Source organism: Aphelocoma coerulescens, chromosome 5 (genome assembly GCF_041296385.1).
Source record: "Aphelocoma coerulescens isolate FSJ_1873_10779 chromosome 5, UR_Acoe_1.0, whole genome shotgun sequence".
Taxonomy (NCBI): domain Eukaryota; kingdom Metazoa; phylum Chordata; class Aves; order Passeriformes; family Corvidae; genus Aphelocoma; species Aphelocoma coerulescens.
Window position 1 is genome coordinate 62,373,170 of NC_091019.1, and position 24,256 is coordinate 62,397,425.

Genomic DNA, 24,256 nt, shown 5'->3' on the forward strand with positions numbered 1-24,256 from the left:
GCCTTGGAGACGCTGTAGCCCCGCCCTCCCGGCGCGGCGCAGCCAATGGGCGGGCGCGGCCGGGGCAGCGGTGGGCGGGGCCACATAGTCTTGCGGCGGGTGCGGGAGTCGCGGCGGGGGGAGCGGCGGAGCGCGGCCGGGATACAGCAGCGATCCCGGATGGTCACTGCGGGGCCGGGGGAAACCTGATCGGCTAGAGCAGGAGGAGGAGAGAGATAGGAAGGGGGGAGAGGAGGAGAAGGGAACGCGGGGGGGTGGGGGGGAAGGAAGAAAAAAAAAAAAACCCACGAGAAAAAAAAGGAAAAAAAAAAAAAAGGAAAACAAACCGAAACATGTCTTCTGCCTCCCCCGCCACGGACGACATCGTGATCGCCGTAGAGATCAAGGAGGAAAATGTGATGGAAATGCTCTCCGAAGCCCCCGACGGGCCCGCGCCGCCGCCCCCTCCCGCCGCTGCCCCGTTCCCCATGGAGCACGCAGGCTCCGCCGCCGCTGGCGAGGAGGGAGCCGCGGAACAGGTACTGCTCCATACGGAACTCCTGGCCAGGAATCACCACGCTGCCTCCTCTCCCTCCTCTTCATCATCTTCTTCCTCCTCCTCCTCCTCGCAGACCCCCCTGGCTTTCTCCCCGGATCACGTCGCCTGCGTGTGCGAGGCGCTGCAGCAAGGTGGGAACCTGGACCGCCTAGCCAGGTTCCTGTGGTCTTTGCCCCCGAGCGATCTGCTACGTGGCAACGAGAGCCTGATGAAAGCCCGGGCGCTGGTGGCTTTCCACCAGGGCATCTACGCCGAGCTCTATAGCATCCTGGAGAGCCACAACTTCGACTCCTCCAACCACCCGCTGCTGCAGGAGCTCTGGTACAAGGCTCGCTACACCGAGGCGGAGCGAGCCCGGGGCAGACCCTTGGGGGCGGTGGACAAGTACAGGTTGCGGAGGAAATACCCCCTGCCCAGGACCATCTGGGACGGCGAGGAGACGGTCTACTGCTTCAAGGAGAAGTCCCGCAACGCGCTGAAGGAGCTCTACAAGCAGAACCGATACCCCTCGCCCGCCGAGAAGCGCAACCTGGCCAAGATCACCGGGCTGTCCCTCACCCAGGTCAGCAACTGGTTCAAGAACCGCAGGCAGCGGGACCGCAACCCTTCCGAGACCCAGTCCAAAAGGTGAGGGAAAACTTTTCCTCCCCGCCCCCTCTCCCGCCTGCCTTTCCCTCTCCCGGCTCTTTCTTCCCCTGCAAACATGGCGCTTACCTTCGGTGCGCCTCGTCCTTCCCTCCTTCCTCCTCCCCGCTCCCTCGCTCCCAACACACCCACCCGGCCCGGGCGTGCGAGGCGGCGCAGGGAAACTTCCCGGACCCGCCGCCCCGCGCTCCCGGGGGAGCTCCGGGCACGGAGGAGCCGCTGGGCGGACTCCCGGGAAGGGACGGGACGGGGGTGTTTGTTCCCCCCGCTCCTTGTTTTTATTCAATTGTCGCGCCTGACAGAGTTAATCATTGACGGCCGGAGGACGCGCGGGGTCCCGGCGCTCCCTCTGTTTTGAAACCTGACTCGGGAGCGGGCCGGGCTCGGGTTTCAGCGGGGGAGCGGGGCCGGTTCCCGGGGCTCCCGGCCGCGCTGCGGGGCGGGAGAGCGGCCCCGGCCCCGCTCCGCCCGCGGCTCGGGCTCGGCTCCCCCCGCCTGGCGGTGGGGGCGCGGGCAGGTGGAGGTGACCTCCCTGCTCCCGCCCCCCGCCTTCCTCCGGGAAGGGACGGGAAGGGGGGAGAAAGCGCGGGGAGGAGGGGGAGGAAGGGAGCGAGGAGAGAAGGAGGGAAAGCGGCCGGCGGAGGGGGCCCCAAGGCATTTCTCAACCAAGGGCGCGATTGTGCCGCCGCGGCCCCTCTCCGCGGGATACATCAAAGGGCGAGGGGGGAGGGAGGGGAGAGCGACCGAAAAATGCAGCCGAGGGCGGACCAGTCAGCGAAAAAAACCCGGCGCAGCCCCGGGCGGAGGCACAAAGGCCGCCCCCCATCCCTCCGTCCCTCCCCCCGGCCGCCGGGCACTGCCGGAGGTGCCTCCGCTGGCACCGGGGCAGCGCGGGCCGGGGTCTTCCCCTTCCCCCGGGCCGGGGGCGGCAGGCAGAGCCCGGAGAGTCCGGCGGCGCTTCCCGGCCTTGCCTCACCTCCCAGCGCTTTGCCAAATGGCCGCGGCCGGTCTCACACGTGTGGACACGCCGGGCCGGCGGAGGGGGGCCCAGGCAGTCCCCTTCGGTCGCCGGGGTGGAGGAATTTATTTACAACTCCATAACCCAGTCTGTAAAGTTTCTCCTCGGCGTGTGTTCGGTTTGATGTGTTCTATTCTAAGAAACCTCCTCCCTTGGCTTGAATATTCATTTAAAGTGCCTTGTAAAGACAAAACACAGAAAAAAATTATTTGTGGAAACTCTCACGTACTTGTGTCAAAGCAAGAAGTCCCCCTTGGTTCAGAGATCCTGGCATGCTGTGGTAATGCAATGTCATCTCTCCATCTTTTCCCATAGCGAATCAGACGGCAACCCTAGCACAGAAGATGAATCCAGTAAGGGGCGAGAGGATTTATCTCCCCATCCACTCTCCAGCTCATCCGACGGTGTTACCAGCCTCAGCCTTCCCAGCCACATGGAGCCTGTCTACATGCAGCAGCTTGGAAACACTAAAATAGCCTTGAGCTCATCTGGTGTCTTGTTGAATGGGAACCTCATGCCTGCCAGTACCTCTCCTGTCTTCCTCAATGGTAGCTCGTTTCTTCAGGGACCCAACGGCGTCATACTCAATGGACTCAGCGTGGGCACTTCACAGACTGTTACCTTAAATTCTCCCAAAACCGCATCGAGTGTTGTGAGCAATGGGGTGTCCATTACTGACATACTGTCATCATCATCGTCAGAAGATGTTAAAGACTTCAAACTCCTTCAGGCTTCGGTCCCCAATGCCACAGCAGCCTTCAGCCCTAGCAACATCCCGGTCACTTTCCCAGGATTGATACCGAGCTCGGAGGTGAAAAGGGAAGGCGTAGAAACTGCTGCTTCCCAGGATGGAGGCTCTGTAGTTACTTTTACTGCTCCTGTCCAAATAAACCAGTATGGCATTGTCCAGATCCCCAATTCAGGAACAAATGGCCAGCTGCTGAACGGAAGCATTGGTTTTTCTTCTCTGCAGCTGCCTCCTGTTTCTGTGGCAGCTTCACAAGGTAAAAGCTTTGCCTCTTGCAGTAAGAGGTATGAGAAAAAGTTGGAATCAGGCACACTTAGCATTTTAGAAGCTGTGGTCCTTTTCTTCCCAGGTGTCAACATTGTATCTCAGCCATGGCCACACACAGAACATCACATAATACCGTTTTCCTCCCTTTATAGTGGGTTATGCTCACAGGCAGACTGTTAGATGAGGCTGAGCTGCTCTGTTAAGAGCATGGAAGGAGGTCTGGTAATTTACACCCCTTTCATCTCATTCTGTTCACAGAAGTCTGTGATATGAGTCTTCACAAATATCTGTAAATTTTACATGTTTCAGTAATTCAAAATATTCCCCATTTGCCATTGAATTCTTTTAATGAGAAGGTTCATAAAAATTAAAATTATGGCAGCTGGAAATTGTTACCATTGTTGTTCTTGTGGTGGTTGTTTTGGTTTTTTGTTTTCTTAACAAAGGCATTTCTCAAAAATACATTTTGAATTACTGTAGACACAACAAGACCAAGCAGTTGCTTGTACATTTTCTGTTCCATAATTAAGAAAGATTAAACTTGAGGGAAACAATAGAAGTAAGCACTAGCTCTTAGATATAAAATGTGAGGCTATTTGGATAAAACTGCCCTCAGTCCAAAGGAAATATGTCATCACAGGTTCATGTGCCAAGTGTGCAGGCTCCTCCCCAAGTTTGCTTTAGAGTTGGTCTTAACATACCATAGTCTGAATCTTGCAGCTGGCCAGGAAGAATCCCAGGGAGCACAAACCTAGTTCTGGATCGCTTTTTTGAAGCAGGTCAGTTAAAAAGCACAATTGAACATCTTTGTTACTCATTGGCCACTGTATCTTTGATTATGAAAATTATTAAATTGGAATGATTCTCTCTAGTTTCAGGACCTGTGAATACTATGATGAAATTCAAATTGTGCTTGTGTGCTTCTTTGAATTTAATATGTATAGGGTGTGAATTATTCTTGCTGAAGCACAGGGAGGAACACTGAAGCTGTGCAACCACATTTCAAAGGGGTGCACAATTATAAGGTCCTAAAATGTGGCACTCACAGGCACTGTTGGTACATGGTTTAACCAAGATTAAAGAGAGAAGACATTTAGTCTTAAATGCCACCTGTAATTACTAAAGCCACTTAATGCACATGCTCCAAGGCATAAACAGCCAGCAAAGGTGAGAAAGAAAGTTCTGTCTTTTAAGTATTGTAGGACTATTGTATTTGAAAGTCCTAAGATTTGTAATAAGCTCTTCTCTGACCATTTTCCCCATTGTTAAAAATACTGGTTGCCCACTGGAGAGCAATCCACCATATCTCTGGTGCAGAGAGAAGTTCTGGTTTTCTTGGATGGATAGCTGGCTGCCTATTCCAAGTGAAGCATGCTGCAGGCTATTTTGAGTAAGCCCCAGTAAATAATACTGACAGGTAACTTCAAGTTGCCTGGCTTTATTATTCTAGTTTACCCTTATGCATAACATCTTCCCAAAAAATCATCATTGATTACCTGAAATTAATAGGGAGCTAAAATATTCCCCATGTGAGAAATTTGTCTTCAGCGCTGTTCTAAAAAATTCAGCTGTGTCCAACTGTAGTCTCTTATCATTAAACTGCTTTTGAGAAAGAGAGGTGTTCCAAGTGGGACTCAGTCCCAAGAGACAGTATTTCTTATTTTAGGAATTACCATAATGACAACTGACATAGCATGTCCAGTGGAAACAACTTCAGGTCATCTCTGGCCACCTCGTCTTTCTTTGGCTCACTACAGCATCACACGAGCAGTGCCATGGCTTTCAGCAAGGGCAGGCAGTGCTGGTGACTTTTCACAGCATGGTGGATGCAGTAGGGTTAGGATTTGAGAAAAACATGATAAAGCAGGTGAAAGGGAGTAGAGCCGAGTGCTTGAGGATTACCAGGTTAAACCGATAGAAATTACCGGTTTTTCGTGTTTTCTGTGCAGGTCGGCTCGGGCAGGTTCTGCCCAGCAGTAGTGGATTTCATGTGACGTGTCTCCAGTTCCCACACACAAGCTGTAGTCTGTCACTGAACTATCTTTAATAGCTTCTCATGCTTCTATTCTTAGATAGAAATTGAGTGGTGGCAACTAGTGAAGGCCAAAGCACATTCATTTTAGTCACATGGCTGGGGACTGTTTGCCCCTTAATGAGAGTCTGAAAGATAGGTACTCTAATAGACCAGAAACTCTTTTTTTGAACTTTCTAAAAGTAATTTCTATTAACAGCATTGATTTCTTTACACCAAGTTTTCTCTCACCTGCTACAAAAATTGCTGTTCAGTGTTGCACGGAATATTTGTGTGTGTGTGTGTATACTGCAAAGGTAAAAAGACCAGGACTGCATAACTCTCTACCAACTGTAATCTCTGTTTTCCTTTCTCTTGCTTCCCTTTGCCTAGGTAATGTTTCAGTAAATCCCAGCACATCTGATGGAGGAACTTTTACAACTGAATCTTCAACAGTGCAGCAAGGAAAGGTTTTCTTCAGCCCCCTCGCTCCGAGTGCAGTGGTTTATACAGTTCCCAATTCAGGCCAGGCAGTAGGATCTGTCAAGCAAGAAGGACTGGAAAGAAGCCTGGTGTTTTCTCAGTTGATGCCAGTCAGTCAGAACATGCAACTGAACGTCAACATGTCTTCTGAAAATATATCCAGCGCAGGACTCCAGTCCCTGGCCTCCTCATTAGTGAATGTAACGCCCTCACATAATTTTTCCCTCACACCACCAACTCTTTTAAATGCTGCAGAACTGAGCTCTGGTATCTCGGAGAGCCAGTCCATGTCATCGCCCGTGACCAGTACCTCTACAGTGATATCTATCAGCAACACTAACTATGCAACCCTTCAGAACTGTCCCCTCATCACCAGTCAGGATCTGTTGTCCATTTCCACAGCACAGCCCGTGCTTGGAGAAATAGTTTCGACAAGTGGAGACCGTGTCAGCCACCCCCCTGCACAAGTGCACCAGGATTTTGGCAGAGAGCACAGGTTAGTTCTGCAAGCCGTACCCGATGTCAAAGAGAATTTCTTACCTAATTCTGAGAGTAAGTCAACTGGCAATTTACTGATGCTGGATTCCAAATCTAAGTATGTTATGAGTAACATGGTTGACTCGGTATGTGAAGAACTGGAAACGGACAAAAAAGAACTTGCCAAACTGCAGACAGTTCAGATGGATGAAGTTATGCAAGACTTGTAACTTCTTTTTTTTCTTGCTTTCTGTTTTTAATAGATAAGTCTCCTATTGAGGCCCTAACAAACACCGAGTGAGGTGTTTGTAGGGTTTTTTTTTTGTTTGGTGGTTTGTTTTTTTTTTCATTTAAAGAAACCAGAAGAACATTTAAATGGTCTGAATCGATGTACAGAGGAATCTCCGGCAATGGAATTAGGTTGCCACACTTGGTTTGCATGCAGTATTCTCTTTTAAGCAGATTAAAGGAGAAAGGAAATGGCCAGGGCAAGTACTGAGGAATGGGTACAGGTTTGGCTACCAGATACTACCCTGAAAATGTAACTAGACTCTCCATAGTTCAACATACTCTTAACAGTAAGTATACACTCCTAACTTCAGACAGAAAACAAAAATCTCACTCCAAAGTCATAAAAACAATGCAGTCATTTTTTTTCTGTTTACTTCCAGTCCACGGGCATTGAGAGATTTCTAAGGAACTCTAGACGATACCTCTCCGGCTACTTTTGTGTTGTTTGAGGTTAAGAAACAAAATGAAACCATAATATTGTTACTGGTATGTTTTCTTTTTTTCCAGCAGACTTGCATTCAAACCAAAAATCTCACATCAATCATGTACAAGTTTCTAAATGCTACAGCTAGCATTTTGTCAGTGCACCAGAAAAAGCATCATTTGAAACTCTAATTATGCAATTCAGAAGCTTTCTATCCAGTATGAATGTAAATATTGTTTCAGTTCCTATAAAGGAGACTTTTTTTTTTAATTAGTACAATGGATTTTATTTATGGTTTATATTCCCTTTCACTTTAGACACAATGCATTGAAAAGGAAAACGTTTTCTGGTTGTTTAATTTATTTTATTGTTTGAGCAGGAAGTAAGCGTAGTTATTTCTGACAAGGTTTTACTTTTTTGTAGTTTTTTTCAAGCAATAGACTGTAAAAGTAAAATGTTAATCACACTGAAACTAGAAAATTAATTCCCAGTCTCACAAACCCAGGAGGTCACTGTTTCTACCCCCTTTGTCTTTGTGTTCAGGGGTTTTTTTGTTTGTTTTGTTAGTAATTTGTGAATTAGTTGAACCCTTTTGTGTATTTTTTACAGAATTCCATGTGCCTTTCTTCCTAGTGGCCTTATCTTTGTTACTGAAGCACAGTGGCAGGAGGAATAAAAACACTGATTTGCAAATATCCGTCCTCAGGGCCAAATCCTGATGCCTTACTTCTGCAAGTAGACCCGCTGACTTGGGTGCCCCTGCTTGCACGAGTAAGAAGAGTTTTAAGAGTCTTTTGGACATCGTGGGTGACATTTCCTGGCAGTGCAGAGAGCCAAGGATGGGTCCTCCTGCACCACGTCAGCAGGACAGGAGGACTCTGCAGAGGGGCCGCGGGCAGTGCCCTTGTGCCAAGGGAAAGCACTTGGCTCTGGCCTCAGGCAGATGAGCAGGAAAGGTTGGATGGGCAGGCCAGGGAAGGGAACCCCATGTTTACACAGGCCTATTGGCCAAACAGCCCGTGTGGGAGGGCTTCAGCTGCTGGTAGAGCAAGGTCCCCATTCAGGAGGGCAGTTGAGTGTGTATTTATATATATCCTCCCAGGAGAAGCAGCCTGGGGGCTGATGGTGGGAACTGCAGCTGCCCAAAGGGCTCTGGGAGCGGCCGTGGTCCCTTCCTGGCTGGGGATGGGTCTCCACACCTTTCTCCCTGGGGACAGCAGAAGCAGGTGGGCGCTAGGCAGGTGGAACAGATCTTAACCTTTCCTCCAGAGGAGTTTTTGTAGCATGGAAAAGCACATCCTTTAAGCTTTAAAATAATAATAATAATTCAGATGTACAAAAATGACATGCTGTTAATCTTTGTGGGTTTGGTTTTGTTGTATTTTATCCTAATGTGAATATATACAGTAACTAAAGCATGTGTTCATCCTCATCAGGGGCCTGGTCTGAAGCCTTTGGAAGGCAACAGGAAATGTTTTCGTAAGCTTCTGTGGGCTCTGAATCAGGCTCAGGACAAAACAAGATCACTTGTAAAGGACAAAAAAAAAGGAAAGGAAAGATAATTGAGGTGGCATATCCCAGTGTGTTTGTCTTGGCTTTAGCTGGTTCCATGGAAAGCTTTTGGGGAATGAAGGTTTTTCCGCGTGCCATGAGCGCGGCATTGGCATTCTCGTAGTTTTGCACTATATTGCGTATTTTGCAAGGCTTTCTGTGGAACCTTGAAGCTGAGCTCTGTCAGTGAGCACTGGAGTCCACGCTGTGAGTCAGAGTCTCCAGGGCTGCAGGGAGAAGTGCAGGGAAAGGGAAGAACGAGTGTGCAAGGGGGGCACTTGCAGCTGTACGGAGTTGCTAATGCTCTGCAGGCAGGAGCAGCCCGTCAGCAGGTGGCTGTCCCCACGTGCTCCCAGGCAAACAGGGTGTTTGAGGCAAGCGCTGTAAAGCAGAGATTATCACAAGCAGGACATGGAGCTCTATGTTCCCCTGGCACAACTTTCCCTGATGTTCCCGGGAGCTCCGCGTGTGCAGGGAATCGGATAGTCCAGAGTTCTCCTATCCGCTCTGCTTGTTTATGTGTTTGCTGGGCCCCAGCATAAGCAATCTGTTTCCCACCTCTTCTTCACCCATGTGACTAAGATGGTGATGACAGTAGCAGTAGCTGTATATGCTTTGCATGAAATCATTCAGCCGTTTGGAAAATTAGAAATACCCTGTATCACTGTCATTTTAATGGAGAATGTGTACTTGGCTCTGAAGGAGTTGATGGTGGATTAACATTTGGTCTGTGAAGCTCAGACTATATTTGGAGGCAAGCTAGGGAATATTTCAGAGCAGTTGTTGGTGTGGTCATGTCTCATAACTGAAAAGACTGTGGTGTTACAACAGTACCTGTTACTTTACTTTTAATTTTTCCTTCTTTGCATTGGTTGTGTTGCTGAGGCTCTGAATTCCATGGCTTTGCAGCACAGTTGATGTGAAAACTGTGTATGTTGTTACAGTGGCACGTTTCTTGGAGTGTCTGGTACTTCTAATAGGAGACCTCCCACTCTTCAGTGGGAGTGGAGGATGTACATAAAAGCAGTGTTTTGGGACAAAGTAAGATTAATCTATTCTAGTCTTCCAGATATCAAGTAACTTCTTATTATCTTTTACTCTTTCTTTCTTTCTCCCATTGAAAATAAGTGTCATTCCCTCCAGATAATGTAGTTATAACCTCATGTTTTCTGCAGGTACATATGCACAATATAAAGACTCATTGCACGGTACAGTGTGTTTAAAATAGAAATTTAAATAAGTAGTTTTACTCCTTTCAAGGGTAAGTTTTTATTTTGTGGCCCTCAGGCAGGCAGGCTAACTGCTCTCAATAGACAGTACTCAAAGCCCTGAAAAGTGTTCAGGGCCAGATCTTTGGCTGCTGTAAATAAGGCATTGTTCCACTGATTCCCAAACCAAGGATTTTTACATGGTGTTTAGGGGATTTGGATGCTGGTCTCCCATGCATGGGAAGGCAGTGAGTGTCCAAGCCCCACAGACAACCCTTATTATCACATTCTGTTGTTTAAATGGAAGGTATGTCTACCTGGCATTCTTCTGACATTCCTTCTCTTCCCTCCCTCTCTGTTATGGATGAGAAAAAAGGATCATTTCAACTTCACATATGTTTGTAACTTCTAAGTCCACTGAAAATCTTACAGAAAACATTGCCAAATTCTACTGCTTTTCTGGTCCCAGACTCAGCTTTGAAAAATATGCCTGAAGTTCAAGCAAATTCTTACAAAGCATGATGTTAAAAACCCCTCTCTTCTTTACTACTTTTGATTAAAGCTGCCTCTGTTTCACCCAGAGTTTTGCAGGAAACCAGAAATAGATTAGATTGAATGCTCTGTGTGGACAATTTGCAGCATTTGCCCTGTGTTCTTACCTGCAAGGACATTTCAGCAACATAAATCACACACACCTATTGGCCAGGTCCTCAGCTGGGCTAAACTAGCACGTTTCCATGGACTTTCATGTCCTTTCATGCCAGCTGGGAATATGGTCCATTCATTTCACTGGTGTTAGGTCAGGGACGGATTTGGCCCAGTACACGGTGGCAGCACAAACCAGAGCACAAGGCTGACACTTGGGTAGAACCAAACAGTCACAGTCTATCAAAAGATATACCTCTTCCCATTTACTGCTTTCCCCTTACTTGTGGATACAGGAAGACTCATTCAGAAAGTGTTTTTACCCAGAAGTGAGGCTGGGAACTGTTGTTATTACTCTGTCTGAGATTGATGTCAATAATGGACAGGTTTGACTTCAAATCCTGTAAAATCACCTCAGTCACGATTTTCAGTTAAATAAATCAGGGTGGAATTTGGCCCTGTGTGCACGGGAGCTTTTCACATACATAGATTTCCAGTGTCTGTGCACTTTGTAGCAAGGGCAGATGAACAAGAGGGTGCATCCCTCCAGTATCATGTGAAATATGTGTGCAGGGCTCTGGGGGCATGAACTGCCCAGTGCTTGTGGTCGAGAAGAATGTCAAATCATCAAAAAGAATAGTAATTTAATCATTCTGAAAACAAAAATAATGTTCTTTTTAAAAGCAAGGATACCTGAAGTCTTCCTTTATCTCCTAGCAGTTATTATCTTGAAGGATATTTTATACCTTAGTTGTATGTTTCATATAATTTAAAACTTGCTTCTTAAATTTCTGAACTCAAGGAGGGGGTGAATCTTCTGGCTTTCAGGATTCACATTCAGAGGATGTTTGTTCTTTTGCTGCATGTACTGTTTGTCCAGAACTAACCAGTTATTTCTCCAATATGGGTTTTATTGTGCCTTACAACAAATATGAAATTTAAGCGGAATGTACGCATCAGAGGAGGGAATAATCAAGAAGACTTTACTGCACTGTTAGGTGATGCTGCCCCAGTGTGTCATCAAACATATCTGTGCTTAGTTACCCAACCAAAGAGATCTAAAGTATGTATGTTTGTTGTACTGTAATAGGGGTTTGTGCCTGGACAATTAAGTGTTTTATTTGTATTCTGAGATGATGTGAACTTATTTTTCTAAACACTATACTGAATAAACTTTATATTTATACACATCTTGTGTAAATATTTCTGTTTGCATGTCATGTAAGGGCTTTGAATTTTGAGTTAGAAAAGCAATCTGAAGTAGAAACTTGGCTTGTAATGACTCATCATGAAAGGTGATGGCAACTGGGAATGCCTGTGCTTGCCAGGGATTTGATCTAAACCCTATTTAAGTAAGAATGAGACTTTCTGCTGACTTGAGGGGGTTTTGTTGGAATTCTAAAATACTAAATTAAAACCCATAAATCTTATACCTCATATTGAACCTATTTGTATCTCAAACCAAATTTATACCATAATTAGTTAGATACTATTAAAATCTATTTCCACCTGCTAGTTAGGACTAGTCAGTATTTATTTGTGGCTCCCATGACATTGGCATGCTAGAAAGCCATGTCAGGGGCTTTTATTGGGTAGATGTATTCCTATTTGCTGAATTCCTGTTTGTTGAAATTTTTCTTTAAGATGTTTCACATAGTGTCAGACTTGGTTTTGGCAGCCTTTTGAGAACAGCTTGAAATGTTATGTTCTCCTGATATTAAAGGATTTAAACACATTACCATATTACTTCAGATCTGTGTTCCAAGTACCAGGATTGCCTGGTTACGATTTTGATGCCAAAATGAACAACAGTAAATCCAAATAGACTAATCAGTGCAGGTGAAATAGTTTCCCTCACTGAAGCTATATATACCTTAGAGATAATTAACAGCCTGCACATGCCAGCAGGAAAACACCCTTCTACCCCTTAAATTGTGTTTAGGCCATGGGAGGGAAGCAAGGTGAGGTCTGAGAGGTTTGGGGTTTTTTTTAATAGATACAGTTAAAAAACATGAAATCCACGATGTTCTTATTCACTAAGACGTCACCGTAGTGGTTTTCACCATTCCTCCACCTTTCGCATTCACTGCAGCCGCGTCTCACTCGCTCCATGCAGCTCAGCTGGCAAAGCACAGGGACTCACCTCCCAGCCAGGGGAGCATCTCCCCTCTCTGCTTGAGGCTGATCGGACTCTGCAGCTGCCAAACTAAATCCAGTTACCCGGGATTAGCCCTAAGGTATAGCCAATCGCCTCGTTGCCCAATTCCTGTTTCCTTCCCAGAAGCAGCTCGCTCACTCAGTCCTGTTCGCGGCGCTTCCCTTTGCCGTGCTTTGGTTCTGCCTGAGCAGTAGGTCTGTGATGATATTTTCCTGCCCTGCAGATACCAAATCCCAAATTGATCCCCAGGCAGCAGCTCTCCCCCAGCTTTGCTTGCAGCAGGAGCAGAGGATCTAAAACCATCCTTCAACACGGCTGGGAGCAGCTTCTCTCGTTTCTGCCTCACGATGCAGCCGGGGGAAGGAGCACCAGGACCACCTCTGCTGGGCTGGCTCCAGCCAATCCCTCGGGAAGGGAATTCTGGCTGTGCAGCCCCCCACGCTCTGGATGAAGTGCAGGGGTTTGAGAGCAAGCGAGAAGCGGAAAGTCTCAGCAGCATATGCAAATGTCCAAATTCTCCCTGAGCAGCCACCCATGCGGTATGCAGGATGAATCATGTCCTAACGGAGCGCATTCCTGCTACTTCGGAGGGCTTCGCAGATGTGTTCCAGGTCACCCTGGGCGAGAAAACCACACACAGCCACTGTTCCTTCTTCCCTGGCAGCCCGTGCACAGACGGAGAAAAGGGGGACAGCACCTTTGGAAGGATGGGCAGCTGGCTCCCCAAGCCCCCGCCTTTCACACAGGGCCTGGGGGTGCTGGAGGGAGGATGGGGAGCTGCCAAGGCAGTAGCTGGGGTAGAGCTGGTAGTAGGAAGGCTCGGGGAGATGGGTGGTTTCTCTTGATCTAGCAGGGAGACAAGCTGGGAAGGGAGACAGTGTTGGAAGACAGCACTTATTATCCTCTATATTTGTCTTGATTCTTCCCTGGTGCCAGATCAGAAGGGGATTTTGCTGCTCCAAGAGGCAGAGGTTGGGGTCAGTAAAACAAGATTTTAATATGAATACTCACAGCTTGGAAAGCAGAGGTCTCCTTCCAGGCTGCATCCCCTGTTGTGGAGATCTCTGGCTGCAGAAAGCTCTGGGCTGGAATCTTAGGCCAGTATATGGATACAGATCACATTTTTAATATAAAAATACATTTTAGAAGGAAAATGATTCCCAGAAATAGGAATTCATCTGCCAAGCAACGTGCACGTAACTGACTTCACACTTAAAGGTGCCAGAAAGTTCAGGAATGAGACCAACAATAAAAACCAACACACGTGTGAAAAATCTACAGCATTAAAGCCAGATTCAATAAAAATAGCACCTAGTTTATATGCTACAGAAGCTGGCACACGCCTGCAAAAGCTGAAGGAAAGAGATAAAATGTTCAGAAGTTGCACACAGTCCAGAGGAACGGAGCAGCCCTGAAGCAGTGCTGATGGTTACTCAATAACTCATGTACAATATTCTCCTGTGTAAGTGCTTTAGTTCTTCATCCTGCTACTTCTAGGGCAGAAAGACACAATTTGGAATACTTGAGGCTGATCAATAAGCTTTGTTGTGGCAGCCAAAGTGCTTTGTGATAGACCTGGCATTATGAAAGGGCTCCCAGAATGTTACACCACATCATTTTCTTCCCCAGTCTGCACACTGACAGCCAGCGATTTCGGTGTTCGTGGTATCCCTTACACTGCCTGCAGCTGAAAATGCAGCCCCTCCCCTGAGGCCCTTACAGTGCACAGAAATAAAAGCAGGCTGGGAGGAGAGGGGAGGAGGGAAGGGGAGGGAGGCGAGGTGATGTGCCCGGGGCGATGCAGGCAGTGGGTGGCACAGGCAGGTTGCAAAGCCAGGTCTCTGACTCCCCCTGTTGCTTTGCCCACTGGCTCACGCCACCTCCTCGGGAGCCCAATCCCGCTCGGATGCGAGGTCCCCTGACAGCAGCGGGAGGACTTGCTGCTGACACCAGAGCTGAGCTTGCTTCTTTCATTTATTTACTGTGCTTACAGCCACCTTCTCATGCCTACCAATAGCCCTGTTGATAACTAGACTGGCCCTGGACCAGCATCCCTGAACCTCCAAGCACTCAGCCTCCAAAAAATCGCTCCCGCCCGCATCATTGCATCAAGGTGATGCACATGCAGGCCCTGGAGGACTCCAAAGCCACCTGCTTCCAGATCAAGGCAGTCTGAGAAAGGTTTGACTCGTCTCCCACCAAGTCCAAGGAGCTGAGGAAGAAGGGAGAAATGCTCAGGGTAACGAGCATGAGCTGTGCAAGATCTTGCAGGTCCTAAGTCAGTGGTTTCTTAAAAGCATACATTGAGAACAAATGACAATTTAGATGTTATTCACGTCCTAGTGAGATGCTAGTGATTTTGCTCTTTACTGCTGCTTAATCAAACCAAGGCAGGCCAGGGGATCAGAAGGCAGTTCTAAAAGGCAACCCTCAATACCATCCCAAGCACATTTACAATGCACATACAAATATACAAGTTGTCTGTATTAAAAAACATTATCTGTTGTGTTGTATGCATGCAGGTGGATGTGAGCACTGACAGCTTAAGACTAAAAAAATAATCTTCATCTTGAGGTTCACTATGAAGCTCTGCAAGAGGTGCAGCCTCTTCTCCCTCTTGCAGGCAACATATATTAGAGCCCGGTCCCAAAACTCCATCACAGACAGGTTCAGATTTCCTCAGAGCCTGTGGCAGAAGAGCAGCAGAGGCAGCAGGGGCTGACTGCCCTGTTAGTCCTGTCCTTGGAGGAGAGGCAGACTTGAGCAGTATCAGTAAGAGAGAGCTGCAAACCCTGGGAAGGTGATACCATCTGCATTTGGAGGGATTTAGGCACATCACACCCCTGTGTGGGGAGTCACATCAGCTTCTGCAGGCTGCTATAGCCCTTCTTCTCCTCTTTCCTACTAATGTAGTGGTGTTCTCCCCAGAGCTTCAAAACATCGAGGTGTTTTTACTTCTTACACCACCCTCAGGGTTTGGTGTCCCCTAGGTTTGCCAAGAATGCAATGAACTCCAGGCCAGAAAAATAAGACTCATTTCTACACATCACCCACAAGGACAAGGACTGGGTGCGAGACCACAGCAGGCCCAGCCTCCAGGTCAGTGAGCACTGAGGGGCTTCAGCTGAGCCCCTATGGCATCTTTCCCGTGGTTTTTTTTGCTTGTGACCTCCCCAGAACCCCCCAGATAAATTCCAAGGGGGAAATATAGGGGCTGCTCTCATTTGCCATCTTCCCCACAGCCCTGAAGACCTCTTGATATGAGGTGGGACCCAAGACTTCCAAAAACAGCGGTACCTGGCAGCAGGCTGTTGAGAGCAGCCTATTTCGAGGTCTGGCTTTATCAGGGAGGGCCTGGAAGCGCTCCCAGGAGCACAGGGCATGCTGCACATTCCAGGCACAGTGGCCTTGCACTGACCAGCAGTGCTGCAGGATGCCTGGTCCCAGGACAGAGATCACACAGCACCAGCCAGCCCCCACAGCTCCAGGACAATTCACTGGCCCCATACAGGGGTGCCAGGAGGACATTTGGCACCTCCTGCTACACTCAGCAGGTCTCAGTAAACCCCTTCTGGCCTCAGTTTCTTGTAGCTGTTGTGGGTTTTTCCCTTGTGCAAACCAAAGGCAGAGTTAACCTGAGCCTCAGGCCAGGACAACTTCACCCCATTCCTTTGGAAAAGTCAGTCCCAGCAAATGAAACCACTTGACCAGTTGCTCATGGTTTGTTTTTGTTATCCAGTAACGGCAGCAAGCATTGCTCACCTGTACATAGTGAGAAATGCTCCTGTTCCTTTCAGATTTCTTCACCAAGACTGAACCTTTTTCACTAACATTTTGAATCAGTTTGGGTTACAAAAGCAAGACTTGTTTCAGGTGAATGATGCTCATGACAAAGAAGGAATAGTCATTTGCTGGTGGCCTGGAGGACCAGCCCCTGAGAATAAAGCACAGGGTAGAACCTATTTCTGTTCATCTCTTAACTATTCTCAGTCATTAGGGTCTTTTTAGAAGCCATAATAAATTAATGTGAAATAAGCAGCTGTTTTTAACATACTCATAATACTGGAAGGCAGTAGGAGAGCTAAGCCCAAAACTAGACAACATTCCTGCTTAGGTTTTACCAGAGCCAAGCCCAGCAGAAGAAGTGCCTCCTGCCCTGCAAGCTCTACTCCCATTCCAGGCACCACAGGATCCTGTGTTTCACGATCCAGGTCTCCACCCTGCGAAATTTGTGCAGAACCATCAGTTTATCTGTATTTAATATGCACACCCTCTTCCAACGTCCAAGATGTCCCTGCAAACACTGCCTAACATCATGCTGAGTTGAAACACTTGATCAAGAGATTGTAGTATTTTGACCTGGAACCACAAGACAATCCCTGTTTCAGAACAATTTCCCACCCATCCAAGGGAGACTTTGCCCAGATCGCATTTCCCCAGTTCATCAGGGCATGGAACAGCACCAAAGGCTGGTGGATGCCAAGCTGTGTCACATCTGATGGCTCTTCCCTTTCCAAGCAGCGTATCATGTCATCAAAGGCAACGAGGCTGGCATGACATAATTCGAGAATCCCACTTTATAGCCGGTAGAAATCGAATCCCAACAAGTCTGTCAGTAATGATATATTCCAGGTAATGCAGGATGGAAATCTCCTGGCCCCAAGTCTCAGTCTTAAGCAATGCTCTGATTTGCCAACTTTCGCAATTTATGTGCTTTCCAATATTAAGTAGATGGTGAGAGAGGGGAAGTAGGCATGAGGATTACGGCCACAGCTTCCTGCTCAACTTCATTCTTAAGTTCCCAGTTTTAAAATATAGAAAAAAAATTGGAAATACTGAAGGTCTCCAAGCAAGAATACATATAAATTTGGGTATATCACGTCTATCTATCTATCAATCAGCATTTTATCTCAAATCTGGTCTTGCCTCATGCTCTCCAAACCTTTGGGTCTGATAGCACCGTGTGCAACAAGACACTTCAGGAAAATAAACAAGGGTATAAAATAGGTGTCATTTTAGAAATAAAATTAATAAATGGTCTACAAAGTCAAGAGAATATGCCTCTGGACCCAAATTTTCATAAACTTAAAATTAGGCTTCTGCATTAATTTTCTAGACTATTGCAGTATTATCAGTAAAGCTGATTTTTAAAGAAAAACTCAGTATAACCCAAGTTAGAGAAACATTTCACTGACCTAAAAACAACCCCTCAAAAAAACCATACAAATGCATTTCTTAAAAATCAGCAGTTGTAAAAGCAGTCCTGTTTTTAAGGAATTCAAGTAAATTTATTCTACATCCCTGTGTAACACAGGCAGGATTTCCAGAGCATCCTGCTCCTGGCAGCTCTCAAGACTGACAGCACAGACCATTCCATGCCAGGTTACTTGAGACCTCAACTCCACACCACACGTCAGTACATGTCTGCATACAAATTGCATTTTGGTGTACCCATAATTATCACAAACAAATGGCTCCCAGTTGTAACAAATGGTTTTCAGCTGAGTTATCACCCATAGCAAGGACCAGAGGGGCTGTGGAAAAGGAGACAGAAAAGGGAGGGAAACCTTCCTGATCTGCCTTGTACTAGATGCCACCCTCAGCCCTGGCCCAGGAAAAATCCAAAGTGTTTGTTCTCCCTGACAAACCAAATCAATTTTGGGATTTTTATTTGTTGTAACCTAACAAGGTGTTGCAAGAAGAAAAATCACTGGGCTGCTCAGCTCATTCTGCCTCTTAAAGCTTTGGCCTGAAACAGAAACTTGAAAGGTTAATGGTGGTCTTCCTTCAGTCCTGACTATAATGGGTGTTAAAATGTTCCAAATACTTGTATTTTTTGCAAAATAACAGGAAGTGCAAAGAGAAAGATGGGTTATACTTTATATTTCAAGCCCTACTCAGAGGCAGCTTGAACTGTAACTATCCCAAGATTAGCTGATGTTAACCACTTGAAACCAAAACTCCAGTCCCTAAACATCCGGATTTCCATCTCCCCATCAGGACAACAACAATAATAGCATTTCCCTTCTTTGTGGCAAGAGGCACAGCCAGGCTGGGATTCGCTCGTGGAATGGCACAGTTAAAATACTGAGGCCAAACCCTAATGATCAAACATATTTATTTATATAAAATATGTATTTAAATTTATAATATATATTTACATATATTAAATATTATGTTTTCATATGTAACATATATTATGTATTTTATATTATATATACATAATGTATATAATGGATTGTTGGACGCTAGGAAACTTTCCCTGTACACAACTGCTCAGAATTGTCCTGGGTGCTCAATCTCTCCCTAAACTGTGCCAATGCCTCTCATCTCCCTATTCCTGCCCACTTCCAGCACACTGGCACCAGGAGAGTGAGCAGGGCATGGCAATAGAACTCTGCCCTCCTTTTTGAGGAGGCCTTTACCTCCCCACCTGATGACACTTGGCCAATTCTTCTCCTCTTCAATCCACGTACAGAGAAGGGAAATTTTTCAGAGAAACATAGAATGGTTTGGGTTGGAAGGGACCTTAAAACTTATCCCATGGGCAGGGACACCTTCTGCTAGACCAGGCTGCTCCAAGCCCCATCCAACCTGGCCTTGAACCCTTCCAGGAGTGGGGCAGCCACAGCTTCCCATTTTAGTTGAGTCAGGAGGACAACTCTTCACCAGTGGTGATGCAGCCAAGGCTGGACACTGCTTTACCTCCTGGCAATGCATTTTAAGAGCCATTCCTAAAACAAACTGCTCCTTTCATTGTCTGTCTCCCAAATCTACCAGCACAGCTCTGCATCCTACAACACTGTTGCCCTTCCTGGGTTCCCATGGGTGTCACTGACCCACCCCACAGAGCTGTCACAACTTTTCTGAGCAGCCACTTCTACCAGCAAATAGATCACACTCGCAAATCACTGCCTGGAAAGTCTGCATGGTATGTGGCTTAATTTTCTTTTCCATAATGTGAAATCCAATCTGAAATGCACAGATTAGTTTACTAATCTGTGTAAATCCTATTAATAGCACTTACGCTGCTGTGCTCCCATTCACATTCTAACAAATCTGCTTGGACTGGCTTGGTTTCCCCTCATCTCCTGCAAGATCTTCACACCTGGTTGTGGTCACGTCTTCACAAAATAGCTGGCCACATATGGAAACTTGTGCTTCGCAGTCATCTCTCATATTTTAATTCATGTCCCATGGTCCATCATGTTCTGGATCAAAGCATTAGTGCTGTAAATCACCGTGGTGCCATCGAAGCTAAAGGGATTATACAAAGGATCACACAGCTCCAGTGTGGAAGGGCAGAGCTTGTACCCTCCTCTCTCCCAGCATCTCTGGCTTCTGCGCCTGCTCCCACTGCATCCTGCCCCTCACAGCTCCATTGGCACCTCAGTGACTCCATCCTGCCCTGGGCACCTGGCCCAAAACTGGCCCAAACACCAACAAAGAACCTGCCTGCAGGGGAGAGGTGATGGCCCATCTCTGGAGCCACTGCCTGTGTTCACAGCAGCCCCACACACATTCCCTTGTCACCTGTGGGTTTAGGGTGGCACACCTGGCACCTGGGCTTGTGACTGCCAGAAGGAACAGCCTCCTGGGTAGGCTACAATCCCACAAGCTCAGTGTGGACTCTCAAAGAAAAAGCACCCTCTGCTCTGCTACAGAATAAACCATTCTCTGGTTGAAACAACAGTGTTTACTTTTCCTATAGTGGACTCCAGTGGCTCCCTGTGTCACAGTCACAGTGAGAGGGATCAGAGCCAGGAGAGGAGGAGAGCAGGGCTTTCATGCCTGGCTCCAACTTCCTAATCAAGCTGTGCATTAATTAGCTAATCCACCTCCACGCTGCAGTCCCTTGCACTTCATTTCACCACTGTCCTGAAGTCCTTGTAACCGAGCGCCTTCCACAGCCTCAGCATGTCCCTCAGCACACCAGTTCCATGTAGAGCCAGGGCCATGCTGTTCCCATGGGCTGAGGGGTCCTTGCCCTTGGGCCAGCCAGAATTTGCCAAAACCAGCCCTTAGGAAGGGCTCTGAGCTGCTGTCACTCCTGACCTTGCAGCTTTCCAGCACCTGCTAATGCATTCCACGTCATGTGCCAGGCAGAAGAGGGTGGATGCAGGACAAGAAGACGCCCTGCCAGGCAAGAAGCTCCCCAGACTTACCAGATGGAAAGTTTTGATGGAGAACAGAAGGCGGAAACTCTCAGGTGATGAAAGGAAAAAGATCTACTCTAGGTCATCGAAAGGAAGGGGTTTGGTTTAAAACTGCATTTACACAAGTTCACAGTAGAACAAACCCACTCCTGGTCTCCCTGCCAAGGGATCCCTGCTCCTTGCATGAGTCTGTTGGCTGCACAGTCCCCACCATCCAGCTCTCCCCAATTCCCAGGGCCAAGCACAGCTCTGAAGTGCTTTCACTGACCTCAATAAAAAGGCCAGACCTACAGTGCCAAGGCAGTTCCAGCACAACCCTGGATACATTTCTAATGGTTTTCCTACCAGAGTGTGAAACAAATTATCAGCATAAAAGATTTGTGGCTCTTCTCTTTCATTCCCTACAGCTGAGCTGCCTCCACTCGCCATCCAAAACCATATGGATATTCTCTCATCACTCTAGAAACTTTTCAAGGTCAATACAGCTTCACTCTCTCCTAGTTTCCCCTAAAATGGTTTTCAAGTTTTAATTACCTGAATAATTCCTGGTGGTTTACTTGAGTGTTAGCTCAGGAATTGTTTTTAATACCTTAGTTTTGTGGAAGAAATATTTTAAAAGCGTTACCCACACTCAAGAAATTTTCCCCAAATTCTCTTTTACAAGGAGTTCTTACTTGTTACCTGTGTTAAAGCTTGCCTGTAAAACAGCTGCTTGTTTACAGACCTTTACCAGACAGTTGTGAGATATTAAAATGCCACAGAGAAAAAAAATAAATTAAACAACAACAAAAAAAAAATAGAGGAATTTTTAGAGTGAGAGAGACAACCAGCCAAACACAATATGTGGCCAGACAGAATCAGAAGTGCTGGCTTCAGAACAAACCCGAGAGGCATCAGACAAACCACCCCAGCTACGGTGGTAAGGGTTCACCAGCAAAAGGAATGTACAAAACAAAATGGGGGGAAGATCCCCCCTTCCTCCTCTGCCTTACCCCCAGAAGACCATCTGACACGGCTGATGCCTCGGGTGCATGCAAATGTGCCACTTGGGAAGGGCAAACAGGAATTTTGCCTTCGGTGTCCTGCCTGCCGCACCCTGTGCAGACAGACCTTAGGGAAAGTGGTGTTTAAAATGCTAAAGGGTGAGATAAGAGCAAGGGAACAGCCCATCTCAGCCCTTTGTACATCCACCGGGCTCCTTTGTAAGATGAGTGTGATTTCTACCACCCTTGCTGCAGAGCATCACGTGCCCGTGGCTGGAGACCTTGTCCCAACGTCCAGCTCGTGTGTGCTCAGTCAGCCTGTGCTCACTTCCCCCCTGAAAGAGCTCTTTCCTCTTGGATGTGGCTATAGGGGACAGTCACAGTCCCTCTCTCCCCTTGCCTTTACTGCACAGCCTGACCAAGCTCTACCAGAGGTTGGCCTGCAAAAGGTTCCTCGTCCTGATGTCAAAACCTGTGTCACACCCATCAGCAGCTGGCACACAGTACACCCTGCAAGAGCCCCTCTGGTTTTCTGCACCCAAGGAGCTCATCATTCACCTTCTCCTCCCTGCTGCTCACAATCAACACGCAGGAGAGCTCAGCTTTGCCAGGAAGGTACATCCAAAATGTGAACTTAACTCACAGCTGCTCTTCAAACCCTGCCCAAGGACAGACTCAGGAGTGCTGGTTGCTCATTCTCAGGCACTATCAGGGCTCTCTGCCCCTGCCTGTCCCCAGGACAGAGGTTTCTGCCTCTCTGTGGTCTTGGCAGAAGTAGCCACGTGTCCCCTCCATGGTCATTGCTGCACCAGTGCACTCTGCAGGAGCAGGTGACTTCAGCCAGGACATCAGGTTGCAAATGTGGTTACAAAGGGTTTTGCTACGGGGGGACAAAGATCTTTCAGAAGGATAAGGTGGATAAACAAAAGAAGTCACCTCTGAAACCTCATGAAAATCCAAATCAGCCTTTGCAGCCTGGCTCATCCCAGCTTTTGTCTTCAGAAATTCAGAGTTCAATTTCTGCTACAAAATTGTAGTGTTTTATTCCTGCAACTTGCTGCAGCATCTCCTGCTTCCAGACACCAGGATGTTAAGGGAATACTGGCATTGCCTGGTGTGATTGTGCTCTGGAGGCAGTGACAGAACAATTTCTATACAGCTTCCTCCACATCAACCCTGCAAAACCCTTTTTTGCCTACCTGTAATGTAAGTTTTCTATCACTCTCCTCTATCCCCAAAGCTGAGTTGCACAGGACCCCATCTTTAGGGAAGCCTCAGGGTGATAAAACTCCCTTTCAAATGAATTTTAATAGAACTATTTATAATTAATTTTGGCTGCTGTGTAAAGGATCACAAATCCTGGCCCTTGGTGTCTTCCAGTCCTCCATGCACAAACACAAATGAGCTGCCAACACACTCCTCAAAGCTGCATCCTGCAGCTCAGAGGTCCCACTGAGATCTGCATGCTTGGGAAGAAATTATAGGCATGCCAGCAACAGCCATGACCACGTTGTATTTAAAGCAGAGGAATGCTTTGGAAAGTGACTGTGTACACAAATAATTGTAAAAAAACCCACATTTTTCATGCCATCCTCATGCTCAGCCTAACAACTCCAAGTGCCCATCTATTACAACTGGTAATAAAGGTAAATTTCTACTACCACGACCTTACCTCAAGAAGTGCAACCCCACGTGCATTCACAGATGTGCTTTGGGAGTGAGTGGAACTGTTGAAAATCTCCCAGAACTGAAGGAACTTCACTTAGAACATGAGAAAAAGGGGAGGGGAGAAAAACACAGTCAGTAGATTAGGCACTGATCTGATCCACTCGGGGCACAAAGGGCATTAAATAGAGCTGAAACTCAAGTTTGATGAAGCCAAGAGAGAACAAACCTGGGTGTTCTCCTACAAGATTCATGGACACAAGTTATCACAGAGACCAAGAGTTTGTTCCTGAAAATGTGGAAATAGATACATTTATATACACACACACCTGAACATATATAAATATATAACTGTGTTCTCTCAGGGCTGAAAAGGGCTTGACAGCACCATTCAGACTTTCCCCCAGCTCCAAGACAAGATCAAATAGATGTCGGTATTTTCTGACAGATGTTTGTCTAGACCTGTTTTTAAACAGAGAATCTCCCACCTCCCCAGGCAATTTATTCCAACACTTCCTTTTCTTCTTTGGCTTCACACACACAAGCACAGGTATCTTTATCTCAGAGGGTGAGTGGAGCAGCCTCTGATGACTCGCACATCAAAAGGCTTTGTGAAGTCATTTCTCATGGCAAGACCTTTCTTGCAAATGACGTACAAGCCCAAAAGATCCCATCGTGACCTGAGGTGACAGGCTGGGCTTGGGGGACCAGCAGATGGGGCAAAGGGGGCAAATGGGAAAGGAGGGGGATGTTCAGTCTTTTCCTTTTTAACCCATCAGGTTTTTCTGCTGATGAGACCAATTTTGTACATTCCATTTTTAGACTCAAATATTAAGATCCTCTCTTTTTTGATAAAACAAATACACTTTTGGCTTCTTCAGCAGCCGTGTTGGAAGAGATTCTGTCCTGTCAAACTTCACTGAGGCAAAGGAGGGGATGAGGAATGAGGCTGTGCAGCTGGAATATGTAAATGGCAGGATGGAGAGTA

At 47.0% G+C, this 24,256-nt stretch overlaps 1 protein-coding gene across 2 annotated transcripts; it reads left to right on the forward strand.

The window, feature by feature from the left end:
• The first annotated feature begins 278 nt into the window (after nucleotides 1-278).
• On the forward strand, nucleotides 279-11,494 carry SIX4 (SIX homeobox 4). 2 transcript variants are annotated; one of them, XR_011151506.1, is made up of 4 exons: nucleotides 279-1,165; nucleotides 2,517-3,205; nucleotides 5,621-6,765; nucleotides 6,859-11,494. XR_011151506.1 is itself a non-coding variant. In XM_069018506.1 (3 exons), the coding sequence occupies exons 1-3, from the start codon at nucleotides 333-335 to the stop codon at nucleotides 6,415-6,417; spliced, it is 2,319 nt and encodes a 772-aa protein (XP_068874607.1). In that variant the 5' UTR covers nucleotides 279-332; the 3' UTR covers nucleotides 6,418-11,494. The 2 variants fall into 2 exon arrangements, 1 of the variants encoding a protein (XP_068874607.1); XM_069018506.1 differs by having other exon boundaries at nucleotides 5,621-11,494.
• Nucleotides 11,495-24,256: the final 12,762 nt, after the last annotated feature.